A 20,216-nucleotide genomic window follows, 5' to 3' on the forward strand; every position below is an offset into this window, starting at 1 on the left:
AGACAGACACCTATAGTGGTCAGCTAAACAAATGTATTTAAACACACACCATAGATCGCATGCTCCATTGATAAATTAACTAACGTTATACGCGATCGTGTTGTTTACTGATGTTTACTCACGCGACGATAGCCAACAGCACAGACATTTGAAGCAGTTTAACTCACCGGCTGCTTCCAAAGCACGACCGAACCTTTATCGCTGGGACCGCTCCGTCAAAAACACACTTCTTTGGTAACATTGTTGATTTGGTGAAGTCCTGAGACAGCTGTGAGAGCGGTGTTTATGGGCGCCGTGCATTTGCTCTCGCTCTAGTGGCTCGCGCGCACCCTTCTGGGAGAAGAGTCCCATACAAGACGGCCCACAAAAGGACATTCCGACCCGTTGACGTCAAGCCGACCCATACTCGAAAAACACACTCTCTGAAACTGATGAGAAACCGGAAAGGAGTATTTTTGACACAGAAATACTCCATCAAACGTCCAACATTAGTTTTTGAAACTTTGTCTATGTTTAGGATGGGAATCCAAGTCTTTAACAGTGTAAAAAGCTCAGTATGCATGAAACAGCATTTCACCCCCCCTTTAATGTCTCACAATTTGGATTTCTTTTTTTTAATTGGGAGTCTCAATTGCCTTTTTAATTTTTTATTCTGTGGTGGAAACAAGCTTCAATAAGTAACACATTGAAGTAAATGAAGACATTTTTAAGTAGGAAGACCTAAATAGTATTTTCTTGTAAAACACTTTTTCTGTGTAGTCTGGCAATTAAGGAGTTCTGAATTTCTTGTCTTATAAAATCACTGTCCGCAAATCTACACAATCACAAGAGTTCTTCTGCATCGTGAAATTGTACAAAAAAAACCCCAGAAATGTGGAATAACAACAATAAACACTAGATTTTATAAATGTATTTATTCTTCAAATATAACTTTCATAACATCAGCAATTAAACATATTCACTTAAGGATAGTACAGTAAGAAGAACATAAGTGTACACACAAATAAAAAAAAGATGAAACTGCAACATGGATGATTGACATCACAACTAGATCAGGTATTTCCAGTCTAGATCGAGTCTTATTGCTAATGTCTCTGAGTAACAAGTGGCTTACTGCATTGCTATATAATTCATGAGAACACAGCAAAACAATTCAGCCGTTCGATTTCAACGCAAGATTTGAAACAGTTATGATCAGCAGTCAAGAGTCAACATTGACATGAAAATTGATATACAAATAAAAACTAGAGAGAAGAAGTACCAAAATAGAGTAATCCACAATTCAAAATGTAACCGTACTCCATCATAAAATCTGATTCTCCCAAATGCCACCCGGGTCACGGCACCAGATTTCAGCCGCTACCTGCGAGATCCATCAGAGAAATCCCAAGACTCCTCAAAATAGGTGTAGTTCACTTAGGCCTCTGTTACAGGGTTATTGAGACAGATTGACCCAAGTGTAGCATGCAGTCTGATATCATATACTTCAATATAGCTGATCTAAGCAAGTTTAAAACGGTTGTCTCAATGCTCCGGCCCATGTGGGATGAATATCAGACTATGCCCTCTTACGTGATTAAATACACACACGCATACACACGAAACAAAAAAAATATCAAACAGCTTTGACAAGTGGTTAGCAACACAAGCAGAAAAACAAGGAACACGGCAACAGTGATAAATGAACTGATGATAATAGTTAGAAATGAGAATCTAGCATGTGCAAGACAGAGGAAACGAGACGTAATATGCAGGCACATGACTGATGGAGGTGGAGGTGATCGAGTTCGAGGACGATATGCGAGGTTTCCATCAAGAACTCCGCAACATTCATGCATCAAGATAATCTGTACAGACCGAGACAGTCTGGGTGTACAGGTAGGCATCTTAGGGTAGGAGGCTACAGGTTCGTGAGCTAGCGCTACACCTCGCTCACATTTAATACCTTAAAAATCAGGCAATTAAAGGAGAGAATTATGGCTTCAAACAGACCCCCTCGTTTTCCTCAGGAAAGATGGTGGCCCTTCGTACAGTTCTGTGGTTTACGAGCAGCGGACACACAGAAACGCATCCTTTGGTTTCTCTTCAGCGTATCCCTTTGTTGCTGATCGCATGCGACGTGACGCTTTGATTAGCAGAGCTTTTAAAGTGTGTCATCAGTGAGAGTCTGGCTGGTGATTGGACAAGGGCGGGGGTAAATGGGGAAAAAGCTTAGGCATCTTCAGACTCCAGACTCGGGCTGGTGCGTTAACAATGAGAGACCTCCATGGGCGAGAGCGTCAGGATGCTCCGGTCATTGGAGAAGAAGGTCTCGGAGTCGCTCCAAGATCTGGAAGTATCAAGGAAAGTGCCAACAGTGAGAGGGGGACAGTGTGGATAGTTTGGAGACGTGTTCAGAACATTAATGAGCTCAATCCAAACCTGCTCTACAGTCCGACTGAGGTTCATATCCTGTGTTTTTACTATCAGCTTTATTAATATCGATCTCTTCCCCCCCCCCAATTAAAACAGTAGACTCCTTTTATACAAATGTTATAAAAGTAATAGACACATATGTCCTTTCCATCATAGATTTAAATGTTTAAACATCTAATTTAATTTAAAAGTTAAGTATATATTGTATTGCAAATTGTATAATGAATATATCAGCATTATATTGACCAGCTTGTTATTTATATTTACAGATCTGCATCAATCCTTAAAAAGAATGAATCTATAAAACAAAAAAATGAAGGTTCACTCAAAAATGTCCTTTCAAACCCTTAAGACTTTTGTTCATCTTAGGAACACACATTAAATTAAGTTTTTCCCCTTCCTTCACTATTTAAAGAGGACCTATTATTCAAAATCCTTTGTTTCAAAAATGTTGTTTGAATTTGTCCGCTGTGTGTGTAACCAACCACCCTATAATAAAATAAAACACACTTTTTATATCCCCATCAGTCAGAAGCATGCTGCTCTAGTTTTCTCCCTACATTGAGATGGGAATGTGCCACAAGAAACGAGCTAAATTCATATATTTTTGAGTGAATTATTGTACACTGGGCTGCTCTGCAAACGAGGGTCAGTACACACAGGATTTGCACAAAAGTTGCTTCTTCAAATGCAACTCTAGTACAGCACAAGTACAGCACTTTATAATGTGTGTTTGCAAATGGCCTTTCTGAATGTGCTAATGTGGCTAAAGCTACCAGAGCTTGTTAATTTTAGCTCACCGACTGTAGAATTAAGAAGCACACTTTTATTACTTCTTAAAAATAAAACTAATGGCACAGCCTTGACCTCTGTGAATGGAGACATTGGTAACTTTAGCCAGTGTAGCGTCCTAACCAGCACATTCACAAAGCTGATTGGCCTACATTCTGTACTTACATGAGGTGAAAGTGAATTTGGTCAGTTATCAACCTTTGCTAATTCTGCTCGCTGTGTGAGGTTCAACACACTCCAGGTGTTGTCGTTTATGCAAACTAGCACAAGCTTAAAGGCTCCGCCCTATTCTTAAAAGGAGGCGGGGAGCAGCAGCTAATTTACATTTAAAGAGACACATGTTTTTTCTTTCACCCAAATAGGGGCTTTCAAGTCATCCTATAATAAATAATCTGTGTTGCATTTTAACCCTTAAATGCATACCTCGAGTCGTTAGCGACCCGAGACGTCATTCACTACCCTGCTCCTCATTATTTTTTTTAAAGTTAGACATCAACCTTCATAGTATTCCTCAATCAATCCATTTTAAACAATGTAACAAGAAAAAAAATAGAATTATAATTGAATGCGTTTTTCACAATTTTGTTTTTTTGTCAAAATTGTATAGGGTCGCTAACAACCCGAGGTGTGTAGGATTGTACATATATTTTTTTTGCACAATGATAAATTAATCTATAATGACGAAATAGGGCGCAATTCACCTTTATTCCACAAGGTGGCAATGTCTGATACACAATGATGAAGTGATGTTTACTCATAGTTACCTCTGACAGAAAACGAAACAATATTAATTATAATCTGCAAAACTTTAAATGGCTCAGTGATTTACTGCAGAGAGCAAGAACTAAACACAATCAGATATTAGTGTCACTGTCTCTTGATGATGGATGTGCTCAAGAAGCTGTCAGTGATCAAAATATTGATTTTGAAGACGTTGAAAATGAGTTTGGAGAATATGCGCAAGATCGCGAATAGTCAGATGCTGAATGTAAAGAGCTTTGGCGAGGACAGATGATGATGGTATTACACATCTGCTCAAACTGAATCCTTCCAAGCTCCAAAAGGTAACGAAATAGGGTTTATTTTATTCTTCTGTAATTGTTACTCTAACATCAGGAGTTTTATATATTTTATATATTACAGGTAGAGGTCTATCCATGTCAAATATAGATCCGGGTCGCTAACGACCCCAATATGTAAGAATGTTTGGTGAAACAGACATGCATTTAAGGGTTAAGCTGAAACTTCAACACATTCTGCGGACACCTTGTAAAAATGGGCATAATAGGTCCCCTTTAATGCTTCAAAAAGTAGACATGGTAAAAGTAACATTGATCAAGATATAAATATAATACATATAAAATATGGTAAACTGAATGATGCAAGCAAGTTGAAATTCCCGCAAGAACCAATGAGGTTTCTTCTTGCGCATCAATCAAGTACATGCTAAAAAAATAAAAATAAATGCAAAATTGGACCTTTTAAGGTACAAGTGGCCGTCACTGGGGTGTATTTTTGTACTTCTAAGTAGAGGAAAACAAAGGTGTAATTGTACCCAAAGGATCAATTGTGTACCTTTAAAGGTACAGTTATGTTTTGTTCCTCAAGGAACTGTACCTTTTGTTCTGAGAGTGCACAGCGGAGCTTTGGTTTCATGAACTTTATCAAACGTTAATGTTTTTTCGATGAACAGGGACAGAAATCTCTTCATTTGTGTTCTGAAGATGAACAAAAGTATTACAAGTTTGGAACGTCATGAGGTCATTAATAACAGAAATGTATTTTCTTTTTATAGTTTTTTTGGGTGAACTATCCCTTTAACTGTCCTTAATGTCATCATCCAGGCAAAAACATCATCTTGGTGAGAAAACAGCAGGATAATGACCAGAATATTTGATTTATTCATACTTGATTTATCTCACTTTAAAATAAAACAATCCACCCTGCTTGATTAAAATGACCAACTTGCTTGTATTATATCTTAAAGATCATTTTAAAATGATTTCAAATGTACTTTGACGAGTGTCCAACTTTAACTCTGGATTTGCATCCTGTTAGGAGGATCCATGATGAAGTTTTCTGTCTTGCCATTGTGTGAATGAATAATTAATTATTGGGTTACAAGAGTACATTCCTAAATCTCTTTTACCAACTGCAGGAAGATCAGCAAGCAACAGACGAGAGTCGCGGCCAATGGAGAAATGGATGAGGAAACGTTAGTGCAAGATGGGTTAATGTGCATGGTTAATGGACAATAAACAAATAAAACACAACATCCTTCCACAGCCTTGACATTCACATAGATTACATTCATATTAACCTTTTCCTAGGCGTAATATTTTGGGTATGTTACCTATATATATATATGAAACAAAGATCCTTTACTGTATATAGAAACTAATTCATAACATAAATCTATTACTTGTAGAAAAATATGTAGGTTTACTATAAAATGTATATAATATAATATGTAAATAGAGAGAAATTAAGCAGCCCTTGAGGATCGGAGCCGTTCCAAAGCCGTGTTCCTCCAACGCCATACCTGCTACTCTTGAACACCAGAGGGCATTGTCTTCATCGACAGAACAGCCATATTATAAACAGATCCATGCTATATAAGATCAGGAATACACCGATAGCTACAGTAATGCGATTATCTTTGGATCATGTGTAAGAAAGTATACAAGGGCAAATTAAATGCACCATCTTCATATGTTGCAGAAAAAGACAACCGTTTTAAGACCTTGAAGAGGTAACAAGTTTAAATTAGAGCGCGTCTTTGCATTTACATAATTAAATGTATGTATATTCAGGGTACATGTGGTTACTGGCTTCATACCATAGTAAACAATCTCGTTCATTCGTCTAAAGCAGTGGTTCTCAACTGGTTTTGCTGTAGAGATCAAGTGATGATGACCCAAGTACACTGAACAAAGCTGCGCCAGGTGAAAGACATTGTTTTACAAAGTGACAGATGATTTTGTGCCAAACCAACTTAGACTGGATGTACAGACAATCAACAAAAGATGTGACATGACAAGGGGTGGGAATCTCAGGGTACCTCACAATACGATACATGGTTCACAATCCTGATAATATCACGACAGCAATTCTGTGATAATCAATATATTTGCTAGACAACCCTATGATGATGCTTTCCTATAGCTCAAACAGTAGAGCATTGCGCTAGCAACGCAAAGGTCATGGGTTCGATTCCCAGGGAGAGCAAGATGTAAAATGTGTACCTTGAATGCAATGTAAGTCGCTTTGGATAAAAGCGTCTGCTAAATGCATAAATGTAAATGTAAATGATGCATCATGATATCTGTCAAACTATGAAAACAAAATGCCAGTGAAAGGGTTAAAGTGCAGGACTTTTGGCTGGGGCATCTATTATTTTACTCATTGCTGTCCATCATCTCATTAAACGCCTCTTTTTCTTAGGCTAGTTAAAGGGTTAGTCATTAATTCCTCTCCCTCAATTCGTTTCAAACCCGTGCGTTCACACACTGAATGTGAATAATGTCTGGAGCGAGTGATTTCCATGTTAAGTCAATGGAAAGACGCGCTTAGTTCGATTAATTTGAATTGACTCAATTCATGATTTTAATTGGTGCTTTTTGTGCGTTCACGCGTTTGAAGCAAATTCACATCTGACCCAAGAAAAATCTGATCTTTGGCATCTGTTCGCGGCGTGTTAACCAATCAGGAGCCTGCTTGCTGCGGTCACGTGGTGAAGTGATGTGATAAACTAATGGCTATATTGATCAAACATAAACTGACATTTAACAAAAAGAGACTTGGTTGTGTTTTATGCCATATTTAATTTGATTACAGTGGTAATCATATATATGCACACTTATTGTCTGAACCACATATTAATGTTTAATATGTTTTTTTTTAAATGTGTGTTTTATATTTAGCTTTGTTATAAATATACATGCAGTGAATATAATCAAGGTATGCATTGCCTGAACCAATTTTTTTGTAGCTATAATTTGTTAATTTTATTTATGAAAAGAGGCAGGGTGATGTTTAATGACATATTTCGTTTAATTCTAGCCTAAAATATACATACAGGAGTGAGAGGGAGCTGAGTGATGCTGTCAGGAATGCTGATGTTCCTTTAGCAGAAGTGCCGAACTTGTCTATTTCGCTTCAAACGCTCGATTTATACGCGCGTCCAATTTCCTGTGGATGTGCGCGTTCAAATTGTTCAAGCGTCCAACTAGACGCGATTTTACCGCAACATTTGCGTTCGGTGTAAGACCAGCATAAGACCTCCGTTCATCTTCAGAACACAATTGAAGATATTTTTAATGAAATCCAAGAGCTGCCTGACATAGACAGCAATATAATTAACACTTTCAAGGTCCAGAAATGTGGGAAATACATTGTTAAAATAGTCCATGTGGCTCCAGTGGTTCAATCTTAAATGTTATGAAGCGACGAGAATACTTTTTGTGCTCGAAAACAAACCAAAGTAAAGATTTCCTTCTCGTCTGTCATTCTCTGACGCTGTCGATGTAGTGTAAACAGTGCAGCGCTTCCTAGTTCTGCGGCAGAACGCCGGTTTACCATTGGCTAGCTCAGCGTCGGCCAAGGGTAAGCCGGCATTCTGGCATAGAGCCCAGAAGTGCTGTACTGTGTGAATAAAGTTGTTATTTTTGCTTGTTTTTTGTGCACAAAAAGTATTCTAGTCACTTCATAACATTAAGGTTGAACCCCTGTAGTCACATGGACTATTTTAACAATGTCTTTACTTCCTTTCTGGACCTTAAAAGTTGCAATAAGGTAGCTGTCTATGAAGGGTCAGAGAGCTCTCGGATTTCATCAAAAATATCTTCATGTGTGTTCTGAAGATGCACGAAGGTCTTACGGGTTTGGAATGACATGAGGGAGAGGCATTAATGACAGAGGTTTCATTTTTGTGTAAACTAACCCAACTAACCCATTCATGTGTTGAGCGCCACCTCGAGGAGCCATGAAGTAGCGACGCTGGAAGCAGGGAAACCTATTTAGAGTGCCTTATTTCATTAATTAAAATATCAATATTTGCCACCAGTGTATCGATTCTCGTATCATACGGAGAAGGATAACAATATATTGCCCTTATTAATATTTTGTCCCACCCCTAGACATGATTGTCATTAAATTGGCAGGAAGCAAAGTGAGAGACGAGACTGGTAAAAGACTCAAACTCAGATTGTCTGAAGCGTGATTAGTGCTACATGGAGAGCGGCTCACAAAGCCATCAGCTCCAACAATACAGGAACATTTTTGTCCTTCCTTTTACACATAAAATAGCAAAACATGACCCATTTTTGGACCACCACCAGCTGAGAACCACTGCAAGAAAAGCAGTACAGATCATTGATAAATGCAACAACGTATAACGGATGCTTCATTTTAGACAGCTAAGATGGAGGGCAAACAAACAGTGATACAGCCGAGTAAAGTGTCTACTCTGGGACTTTACTGACCACTCGACACACTGAATATGAAATGCTGCCCCCATGCAGTTACACCGATTTGACTTCTGTAAGGCTTCAAGTTTAAAGTAACAAAACAAAGATGAACAAAAGCAATCCAAGAATCCTCTCGGAGACTACAGTTACCAGCGTCTCGCTCCATCACGGACATGGTCCCTTGTTGATTTTTTTTCTTTGCAATAAATTAAATTTCTGTGGAGCGTGGCTCCCATTGGCCAGTCAGAGCAGAGGTCTTCTCTAGTGCCCTGCGCTTCAATGGCAGTGTTCTAGCCGTTAAACTGGAACCGAAATCTTATATTTAGCGAGACCAGGTCTCCGTGTACTCATCTCACCAATGCGGAGTAGCTTCAGAGGCGCCTCAGTGCGGATACACAGTCAAAACGATTACGCTAAAAGCGGAGGCTTAGGAGTGCATTACAGTCGCATGCCATCACAAACCCCTCCACGGAGAGGAACACACGCAAGGCAAAGGCTAAAATACACTTCGACAGGGATGCAACGTCTCAGAACACGCAATGACATGGATCAAGTCATATAGTCAGACATTCGACAAGCATATACTTGCATAAACTGGCGCTATAAACGTCTGCCTTGCTAATAACTGGGTGTGATGTCAGAGAACAAGGACATGGAGGCACAAGATTTATAAGGGTGAATCTTCAGCATTTATCTGCTACATAGAGAAGACACGGAAAGCGACACCAGGACGCACCTCGAAGGTGAAGACGATAAAAGACGAAGACAATGAGTTGGAAGGGCAGACTTAAAGTGACTTCAATTTACTGTCTCCTCGTACCGGGAGCCTCCCAGGTGACTTCTAGCCAGTGTTGGGGGTAATGCATTACAAGGAACTGGAGTTATGTAATCAGATTACTTTTTCAAGTAACTAGTAAAGTAACGCATTACTTTTAAAATTTACAACAAAATATCTGAGTTACTTTTTCACATTCATTTAACTGACAGCCCTCTTGTCCCCATGTTAGGAAAAATTAATAGTACATCAAAGGTGTTGTGTGTGAACAGGTTATTGTAGTTTTAAACTAAATGTGAGCATTTATCTCATTTGCACATTAAAGATTTAGTACTCGAATGCAAAATCAGAATACTATGCAAACCTCCAATAATTAAATATTAAATAAAACTGTTAAAAAAAGGCCTTTATGCATTTAAACTTCCTTTATTGACCAATGTCTTGCTGCAAAAGCAAAAATGACTTTAGATTTTTTGTTTTTATTGGAGAAGTAAGAGGTAAACTTTTTTTCTCCTGCTTCCTGTTCTTCCATTATCCAGAATTGCAGCCCAGCTGAAAGGTTTGTTTGAGCGGCGCCCTCTACTGTACATGAGTGAATTTGCATTTTTACCTCAGCCTCAGGTTTATTATTTAAATTTTTGTGTGTAGAGTTTTTACATTTGCACAAAAATATAACTTTTTTGTTATAAAGGTGAGAAAAAGTAACGCAAAATGTAACGTAGCACATTACATTTCTTAAAAAGTAACTAAGTAACTCAATTAGTTAGTTTTTAAGGGAGTAAAGCAATATTGTAATGCATTACATTTCAAAGTAACTTTCCCCAACACTGCTTCTAGCATATCTTTGTGACATTAAAAAGGCAAATGAATGCACCCGTTTCGGTCTCAAACTCTTTATCGTAATCATTAGGGAATGCTTTGAGTGCGGTGGTGGCCCTCAATCGTCCTGCTCCAGCTTGTAGGCGATGTGTTTACAGCAGAGGCTAGAGAGAGAGAGGTCGCACCTGGTGGCCCGAGCGGGGTCGCAGCGGCCCATTATTCGCTCCACCAGCCGGCCCAGCCGTGAGCAGGCGTTCTGCCCCTCTGAGAAACAGCACATGGAGTCCACGCATCCGATGCCCTGGTAGGCCTCAATAAACTGCAGAAAAGAAAAGAGAGATGAGCCAGAACATGAAATAGACGAGAAGCAAAAACATACACCAGGGCTTTTCAAATCTTACCCTGGAGGGGTAATGCGCTGCAGAGTTTATCTCCAACCCTGATCAAACACCCATCTGTGATTTTAAAATGATCCTGAAGACATTGGGTGCGTTTACATGCACGTTTTTAAGCCGATTATGCCTAATAAGCCGACAATGAACATGGAAACGGAGTAAGATCATAAACGGCGTAAGCATAAACCGGTTGACACACTGAGTTTTTTGCATTAACCTGCTTTCTGTTTGATTAGGGTTGGAGATAAACTCTGCACCGCATTGGCCCTCCAGGGTAAGATTTGAATAGCCCTAACATAACCATATCTGTAGGGATTCATTTGCTCACTGATGACTAGTTGTCTTAATTTAGTCATATTGGAGACTCTTTACACATCAAAATATATAATCTCTGCCTTACATTACATTTAGCACTTTCACAAAAAGGGCACAGGATTGGTGTTTTTAAAAAGGGTCCTGCTCTTTATTTTGTAATTGCTTGCTGTGCTTCTTCACTGTATGTCTTTATGTATGGATTTCACAGCTTTGTCCACAGAAATGTGTCTTTCAGTCCTGAAAAGCCCAAAGTATACGTCAGTTTTGAAGTGAAGTGTAAAGGAGAACACATCGCCTTTCAAAGTATACTCCAGCATTGAAATGTACGTTGCAAATCTCGTTTTAATCTAGAGTAGCGAGTATCTCTTAACCACCTCACAAAAGGGATCGTCAAAGTGGACAAGCAAAACAAACATACAAATGTTTGCTTTCACGAGCCGTCACGTTTTTGCAAGCGTGCAGCGGGAATCTCTAAAAGTGAGAACGAGAAGTTTAAAGCTTACAGGCTTCCGTACGCGGTCTTCGGTTCGATTGTCTCAAGTTTGCATACGATGCATCCAAGATATCAAGAACGCATCCGGGTACTCTCATGCGTCCTCTGTACTTGCGTTCTTGAGAATTGGAGTTGAACTTCGGCGGGTGATGACGATGTAGTACGAGAACAAGGACGCAAGATCGCAGACGAATGCATATTGAGTAGGACTGGGACAATGAATCGATGCGTCGCGATTCTGCAAACGATTCTGGATCGATTTTGAGATGTCAAGTTTTATTAAAGATTATTATATGGAAGATTCAAGCAGTGTGTGTAAGGAACTGGAAGCAAGCAGAGTACGGCTGTTTCTAAAGCACACGGCATCATCTGCTGTTAAAAACTACGCTCAGAATCAATTGGAGAGAAAATTGCGATACATACCTAAAATCTCAGAATCGATCCGCGAATCAATTTATTATCCCATCCCTAATATTGAGAAATGGCCCTTGTGTGGCACACGTCAAAGCATGTTGATCGCCCCCCTGATGGCTGGACCAAGTATAGGTCATAAACCCCGCTCTCTCCTTGTAATCAGATGGGATGTGAGCAAAACTAAAAAACAAATGTTTTTCCAAAAGATGTTTTGCATTAATGTAGGTAGATCTCACCACGTTGATTTATGTTTAAGTGGTCGTTTTTCCTCATAAGTTTGGTTTTAGTGATTTGATGCTAAAAATGGAGAGTGTAACATCATAATAGCTTGCGATTGAGTCTGTGGGAGGGTTTAGGCTCCAAATGAATTCATCAGTGCAAGATTTCAACGGCCATTCCTAGGATATTTTGCCGTCATTTTTCTATAGTGGAAAGAAGTGGAGCCAGCAATTTTTAGTCTATGGTAAAAACTGAAGCACACTTTGGGTTTAAAATGATGTGACTGAAAAACACAATAAATAGACCTCACTTACAGATAATGACATTTGTTATGGATTTTTTCATTACTTCATTATTTTCAGGCACAGTTTGGTTAGTAGTTTGTAGTGATAAACTTCCATTAACCTTTATAACCTTTCAGTAAATATAATTTTTCTCACATTAACTATATTTGAGAAAACAGCTGAGTTTAAGTGTCGATATATGACATTATGATTATGATATGATTATGTTAGAGAACTTGAGATGGTCAACACCACTAAGGAGTGTAATGTAATAGTTAGCATTTCTGCTTTTATTGCTTTAAATAAAATGAAAAGTAATGGGGCACCAATTTGTACAATATTTGAGGAAAGTGTCACGTTAAAATAAGATGCATGTTTAAACATCAACACCTGAACAGAGCCTCAAATACGGGACATCTGGTCAACCCAATAACGGGAGGCATTGAGCTCAAATCATAAATGCAGTGCATGGCTTTACATACAGCATGAAAGGTCTGAAACGAGACAGTGAATGAATACATTAGAGTGATAAATGATGGCGTCTCTTCAGAAGCACAGACATCTTTAACCTCTGCCTGGACAGAAATTACGGTTCCATTTAACTCCTTTATTCAATACTCAATTACTGAAGACGACACTAAAGACCTGCATGTTAAATTACAGCCTGAGTGCTCTAACAAGACTTTATTCAAATCAGATGCACTCAAAAGCCATCCGAGAAGGAAAAATAGTGTTTGCAGCCAGAACTGAGGAAGTCAATTCTTTGATCTCTCTCTGGCACGCTGACTAGGCATTATGCAAACTACCAATATTAACATTAAATCCCTCTTGACCCTCTTTAGCAGGCCTTGCAGAATCAACAGACAAACGTGTTTGTTGACTAATGCATAAACGAGGAGTTGCGCACTTAGTTTGAGAAGAAAGGTTGTTTGATGATTGACCTACTAGCTAACAAACGTTGTGATCTATAAAGTAATCTCCATCACGTTCAGCCACAGCACAAACACAGTCCATGTTTCCCTTCATGTTTCTGAAGTTTGACCATGCACCGCGTTAAAGATTGAGCTATTACGACATGGACCTTGGCAGCTCTGCTAAAAATCAATATTAGCAGGAAGTCACTGACAGATTAAACGCAGTGTGACTTAAACCTCGCCCGGTAATTGTAAATAACAAGGCAGTTCTAATCAAGAGCAGAACCGGTCCAGTAATCGCTGGAGGGTATAAGTAACCACCAGATGAAAAATTACACTGCTGTCATCTAATCTCAGCTACAAATAAAAGTGCTAGCTATTAATAACTCACATTTACCTGTCGAACATCTGTAGAGGGAAGAGTCACACCGAGCGCTACACACCTGAAAACTGCTTTATCTAACTGTGATGTGAAAACATGGGTTTGCAGTAAAATCTCATCTTTTACTGTGTGTGTGTGTGTGTGTGTGTACTGAATAAAGGAGTCACTCCTCTACTGTAAACTAAAAACATGAAGGCCAACATCCAAAAAGACACTTAACTAGAGCTTCAACAACTAATGGATACAATCGATAATGACAACAAATCAACAACTTGATTATGGATGTATCACATCTGTGAATGAGTGATGCATTTCTAGGGACAAAGCACATCTGGAACATAGTGGAGGACACCGAATGAGCTGCTGCGGGAATGCTTTATATTAAGCACATTTAATAAACACTTAGTTTTTATTTAGTCTCTGACAGGGATGTGTGCCGTTTAATGTGTGTTCTCTCCATTTGCACATTGTTTGGACAACACTAGGCGCAATATGGAATATCATCTGTCGTAATTATTTTTTTGTAACATTTTAAATAAGACTTTTTAATATTCTGCAGGGATTTTCTCCCGATTAAATCAAAGAAATAATCGACAGATTAAACGATCATCAAAAGAATCGGTAGGTCCCAGCCCTACACCGCATCAACAGATAGCTTGGTAAACACCAGTATATGCATTTCATTATTTCGTTGTTGTTAGCACAATTTTTTGTGCACAATTGGTGCACCACCACATTGCCCAACTGATAAGAGCTGCCATTTCTGTTAGATTTGAGAAACATCAAACGAAACGAAACGAAAGCAGAAGGAAAGCACGCTTCTCGTTTGAGCTGCGCTGCGTGGACCACAGATATCAGATCAAACAGCGCTGATGTGGAAACCAGGAGAAATGTTCTCATGAACGAAGATCAGGGGTTTCAGTCCACAAATTGTGGAAGAATGCTACATTATTCATCTCGGGGTTTCTACAACCTTTTGAGAGTGAAATTCAAGAGCTTTTCCCAGCATTTCAAAGCTCTAAATATAATCAACTTTTCAAGTTATTTTAAATGTGATGATTTGTAAAACTAAAACTTTAAAGGTGTAGGCCAAAGAGGGTGGATAGTATGCACATTGGCATGCAGGGTTTGTTTTTCATGAGGAATTATATTAAAGGGACACTTCACTGCTTTTTCATGTTAAGCTGTTATTCCCTTAACTAAAACGAGTTGACACACACCTCTCTTGTCTCAGTGCGTGCTCTTAATCTCTCTGACGCGTGGTGATGATCTGATAGCATTTAGCTTAGCCCACTGAGCCCAGTTCATTCACTATGGTACCAAACAGAGATCAAGTTAGAAGTACCAAACACCTCCACGTTTTCCCTATTTAAATACAGTTACACGAATAGTTGAACGATCAAGTATAGTGACAAAATAAAACGTGGCGCTTTTCTAAGCGGATTAAAAAGGAGAACTTTAATGTATGGAGGAATAGCACTTCTGAGAGTGCTTCGGCTCGGCACAGTAAAAATGACATTATCACTGCCAGTAGCCAGTAGATGGCGGCAGAGGAGCACTTATTAGACATTTTCACTCCTTAAAGCAGGGGTGTCAAACTCAGTTCCTGGAGGGCCACAGCCCTGTAGAGTTTAGATTCAACCCTAATTAAACACACCTGATCCAGCTAATCAAGTCCTTCAGGCTTATTTAAAGGTATGTGTGAAAAATCCTCCCTCACATCTCCCCCTCACCCATATTGACAGAAATGAGAGGCTGAGGGGGAGATGTGAGGGAGGATTTTTCAGCCGGGACTTTTTACTGCGCCGAGCCGAAGCACTCTCAGAAGTGCTATTCCTCCATACATTAAAGTTCTCCTTTTTAATCCGCTTAGAAAAGCGCCACGTTTTATTTTGTCACTATACTTGATCGTTCAACTATTCGTGTAACTGTATTTAAATAGGGAAAACGTGGAGGTGTTTGGTACTTCTAACTTGATCTCTGTTTGGTGCCATAGTGAATGAACTGGGCTCAGTGGGCTAAGCTAAATGCTATCAGATCATCACCACGCGTCAGAGAGATTAAGAGCACGCACTGAGACAAGAGAGGTGTGTGTCAACTCGTTTTAGTTAAGGGAATAACAGCTTAACATGAAAAAGCAGTGAAGTGTCCCTTTAATATAATTCCTCATGAAAAACAAACCCTGCATGCCAATGTGCATACTATCCACCCTATCTGCCATTGAATTTACATACTTTTTAGGATGGATAGTATGCACAGTGGCATGCAGGGAAAAGCTTATCTTCTAATTGTGACTGAATTACACAGAAAACGAGAGCTCCTTTAAATATCACTGAAGCTATGGGTCAGTTCAGTGTGACGCTAAGAACAACGGTATATTTAATAATAGTAGAATATTTACAATTTACCTATTCAAATTAGTTTTTTTGCACATTACAGTTGTTAATAAAAGTTACATTAATCTGCATATAAATTCAAGCTCAACGCTTCACTGTTAAATTTCCAATAAACAAACATGTAATATTATTTGTAGCTGCATTTATTAACAAAAACAACAGTAATTTCATGATTAAATTAACTTCATGATACATTTTCTTCCATCTGTAGAACTGAGTGGCACCGATGCCACTGCTCTCTAATGTTAGTCTTGAGCCCTGTATTATGATTATAAAGAAATCCCGTGGCATAGGCATTAGTGAAACACACACAGCTGTCAGTAATGCTGGAAAAAACAGCAGCTCATTCAATCAATGATTTATAAAGGGGATGAAAATACAAACAAGTGATTGCTTTTAAAAAAATACTGATGTCATATTGATTGAGGGAGGAAAAAATGAAGATGATTATAAAGACATGCACACATAAGGCACTTGAGATGGAGATTGGATTAGTCCAGCTGAGTCTCCAGCGAATGGATGGCAATGTAACAGACACAGATCTAAGACTCATGCCAGCGTAAAGTGCCCTCGCTCCTGGTTACATCACGGGGAGAACTAGTGTCCCATGACGGGATGATTGGGCCATGGGGTCCCGTACAGTACACACACAGACCGAGGCCTGATAGGGGTAGAGTACTACCTAGGGGAAGGGCGGGGCTGCACCAGAGGCGGAGGAAAAGCAGCGATCAGTGGCCGATTGTCCTCCCCTCTGCTCCCGATTTCAGCAGTGTCATATTCTGAGCTGACTGAAACCTTATCCGCTTCCATCTGGAAGGACAAAACAACGCGGTAAGTCTCCCAAACGGATGAAAACAGAAGAAAGGTGAACGAACGAGCATGAAACAGACCCACGTCCACTGCAAGACTTCTGAGGCTAAAGGCGTCGTTTTAAAACCCAGTGCTTACCTAGACTGAATTTTAAGGCATTAGGGATGCAACTATACAGTTAGTCCACGGTTCAATACATACCTCGGTTTTTAACCACGGTTTTTGGTTTGGTTCGGTGTTTTTTTCCTATTCTATTCTAAGGCGACAGGAACAGAAAGAGGTTAAGAAGAAAATGTTTTTATTGCAATACTCTTTCTTTTCTTTTCTTTTCTTTTCTTTTGGTATTGTATAATATAAAATATATATATATAAAGATTTACAGTGGCATCTCAGAGCTGTACAGTAGATTTCAAGTATGAAATTGAATGAATAAATGTAGGTTAAAATTAAAACTACAGTCTTGAATATACATTAATTAAAGCTACTGTATATACATTATTCAAGAGCAGTGAGTGATTTTTCTCTTTGTCTTTTGTTGCTTTATTAACATAATTTTAGAGGTGAACTGTTCCTTTAAGGACCAGTGTTCACGACCTGCTCGCATCTCATACACACACTATTTTACTTTCACTTTAGACATAACCAACTGTGTTTATATATGTTAACCTTGTGTGTATTTGAAAGTATTAGCGCAGTAAGACGTTTAGTCCTAGCCTGACAAGCCAGACCCACATCAAGATGTTTGGTCTGGAAACCATTGACAGCTCAATCCGAGGGGCGGAATAAACGGTTGTCTTTCGAACTCCCTCTGCACGCGATAGGATAGCGCTACTACACCAACCAGAGCAACATGAAGGTGAAGCAGAGCTTGTTGAAAGATTAAACATTCACTGTATCCGGTCGGCTAAACCCCGAACACATCTTCCCTTTTTAAGAATGACTTCAGTGCCGTTCTTTGTTCTTTTCTCAGAGAAAAGCTTAACTCCAAGTCTTCCAGAGTCGCGGTCAAAGCTGATTCGAAAGGCCGCCGCCGTTCGCCAGTTTCTGTGTTTACTAGAAGCTCGCAAACGCAACTCGGCCGTCGTCATTATGGCCCCGCCCGCCGACTCTATACATGATGTGATTGGGCCGTCCAGTTCCTAGACGACACTTGCGGGCAAATTAAATTTGCTGCCGCTAGGATGCGTCTAGATTTCTAGGCTAGTTTAGTCCAGTAATCAAGTGTGTTTGACAGACGTTTAGTGCGCGATCAGCGCATGTAAACGCAAACGAAATGTTTAACCGTCAAGGCTTTAAAACGTGGCTACACACCCCCTAACTTTAGTGCATATGATTGGATATTTGCTCATATCAACGCGACTCACAGGCCCACTCAGAAAGAGCGCAAATAAACTGAGAGAAATATTTCAAACGAAGAGTAATAGAAATAATTCATTAAATGCAAAACTGAAAAAACAAACAAACACAAAAACTAAATTCACGAGCGCGTATTGAACCGTGATTGCCATACCGAACGGTTCAATATTATATTGGGTTATTGTGATATCCCTATAAGGCACGATTGCAAGGTTTTTCCAAAAGAAACACCGGAGCAGATTTTAAGGCAGCATCACATTCTTTGCAGGGAAAGCAATCAGAGAGCGCCGTGTGTTGAATACGGTGAATGATATGGGAAAAATGATGTTGAAATAAACATCTAAAGCTATTCTGACAGCTGGCAAACAAACCAACCCTGAATAACTGCTTCCCAAACAGCCTGTTTTCAATGGATCATTTTAATTTTGCAGTACAGGTGTGTAGAATAATGTTTGAGTAGAATCAGTAGCTCATCCTTTGTTCCTCAATTATGAATTTTATGAAATTTCACTACCAAACTAAGAGTCTTTCTATCGGTCGGTTGTTGAGAATTTATGGCAAAGTTCACCAAACTTCCAACTGACCTGAAATTCACAAAGGGAAATTTTCCGCTCACTGGCAATGGTAAATGTGGCCACAGCTTTATGCTTATGCCACTTTTACGCCGCATGGTACGGCCTTTTCTTTTTGGGGGGTGTGTTCCACTGTGTACAGTAACTATATGTATTTTTTTTTAAAGTACCATCTCGGTTGAGGGTCCAAGCGAGCCGTAATGATACTTAAACGAGACATTTAAACACAGCAGATCACCGATTAGCCAGCATCACTGATTTTGCAACACAAAACATATAAACCTGCAAAATTTTAATATTTAGCAACAGCCACCGCAGTACCATTTGATCGCACTACTCAGATTAATCCATTAAAGTTAATCAGTCAACAGCAGTAAGTGATCGATTGTCTTTTTGTAGTCTGAATAACTGCTGTCCCTTTAAGACCCGACGCACACATGGATCTAAAATATACTGTTCCTGTTACTCTTTCTTCCTGAAATGTTACGACTATGTTTACGTTGGGCATTGTGACATTATTTTTTAATGGAATTTGACCAATAATAAGCTGGGAAAAGGATCTCATTTATGCACTTGTGTATCGATACTGTAGAAAGGAGTATTAGTATAATTTCAGATGTCAATATCGATACTTATTACACGGCTCTGTGAAATACTTGATTCTGATTGGTCAATCGCGCATTCCAGCGGTATGTTATTTCCAGATAACACCCGCTCATACGGGTACTACGAGTTATCTTGACCGGTACTACTTCTGTGCTTAACGCTTGCGCCATCTTGTGGCTTAAACAGCCGTGGGTTACAATCGAAGACTTCAAGGCAGGTTTCCTTTATAAAGTTTTAAATATGGATATTTTTCTTACACAAACGCATCGATTCGAATCAGAAGGCTCTATTAACCCATCAGAGTCGTGTGGAGCATGTTATTTGACGGACAGCTGCATTTTTTTATGGGCTTCAAAAACAGCTACAACTACTGCTGGGATTAACGTTAGCCTGGACTTTTTAAATATAACTATATTTTTGACAATACTATTATAATGCATTATAACTGAGGTCACGATTATTTATAAGACCATATAATGCATTATGAAGTGCATCATTTTATAATGCATTATACATAAAGGCTTTAAGTAAAGTGTTTCCAAATTTACTAGCCAATGGCGACTCAAGTTTCAGTGTGTCTGTAGAGGGTTGTTGACTGGGTGGATCCTGGAATGGAAAAGTTGGCTGAAAGGCTCTTTTGAACCCCCAAATAGTTCTTCTTTAGCATTGTGGTGAAAAGGCACATTTGGCACATTTATTTTAAAGAGTGTACGATGCTGCCTTAGAAGGTCACTATGTCACTTAGAAGGTCACTAGGTTTTAAAACAAAATGGAAGTCTTTGAAGTTTTGG

General features: G+C 39.2%; 1 protein-coding gene across 6 annotated transcripts in view; it reads right to left on the bottom strand.

Annotated features, from left to right (window-relative positions):
- Positions 1–895: 895 nt before the first annotated feature.
- atp11b (ATPase phospholipid transporting 11B) overlaps positions 896–20,216 on the bottom strand; it is a 103,718-nt gene continuing 84,397 nt past the window's right edge. For 3 of the 6 annotated variants that reach the window (XM_067416378.1, XM_067416377.1, XM_067416375.1), the window contains 2 exons: positions 10,455–10,588; positions 896–2,329 (listed from right to left, as the gene is read on the bottom strand). In XM_067416378.1, the coding sequence (XP_067272479.1) occupies positions 10,486–10,588 (103 nt within the window). In that variant the 3' untranslated portion in view covers positions 896–2,329; positions 10,455–10,485. Of the gene's footprint in view, positions 2,330–10,454; positions 10,589–16,763; positions 16,892–20,216 lie in introns of those variants that run through there. The other 3 variants (XM_067416376.1, XM_067416374.1, XM_067416380.1) reach the window with 2 other exon arrangements.

The sequence above is a fragment of the Pseudorasbora parva genome, chromosome 14, assembly GCF_024679245.1.
Source record: "Pseudorasbora parva isolate DD20220531a chromosome 14, ASM2467924v1, whole genome shotgun sequence".
Lineage (NCBI taxonomy): Eukaryota > Metazoa > Chordata > Actinopteri > Cypriniformes > Gobionidae > Pseudorasbora > Pseudorasbora parva.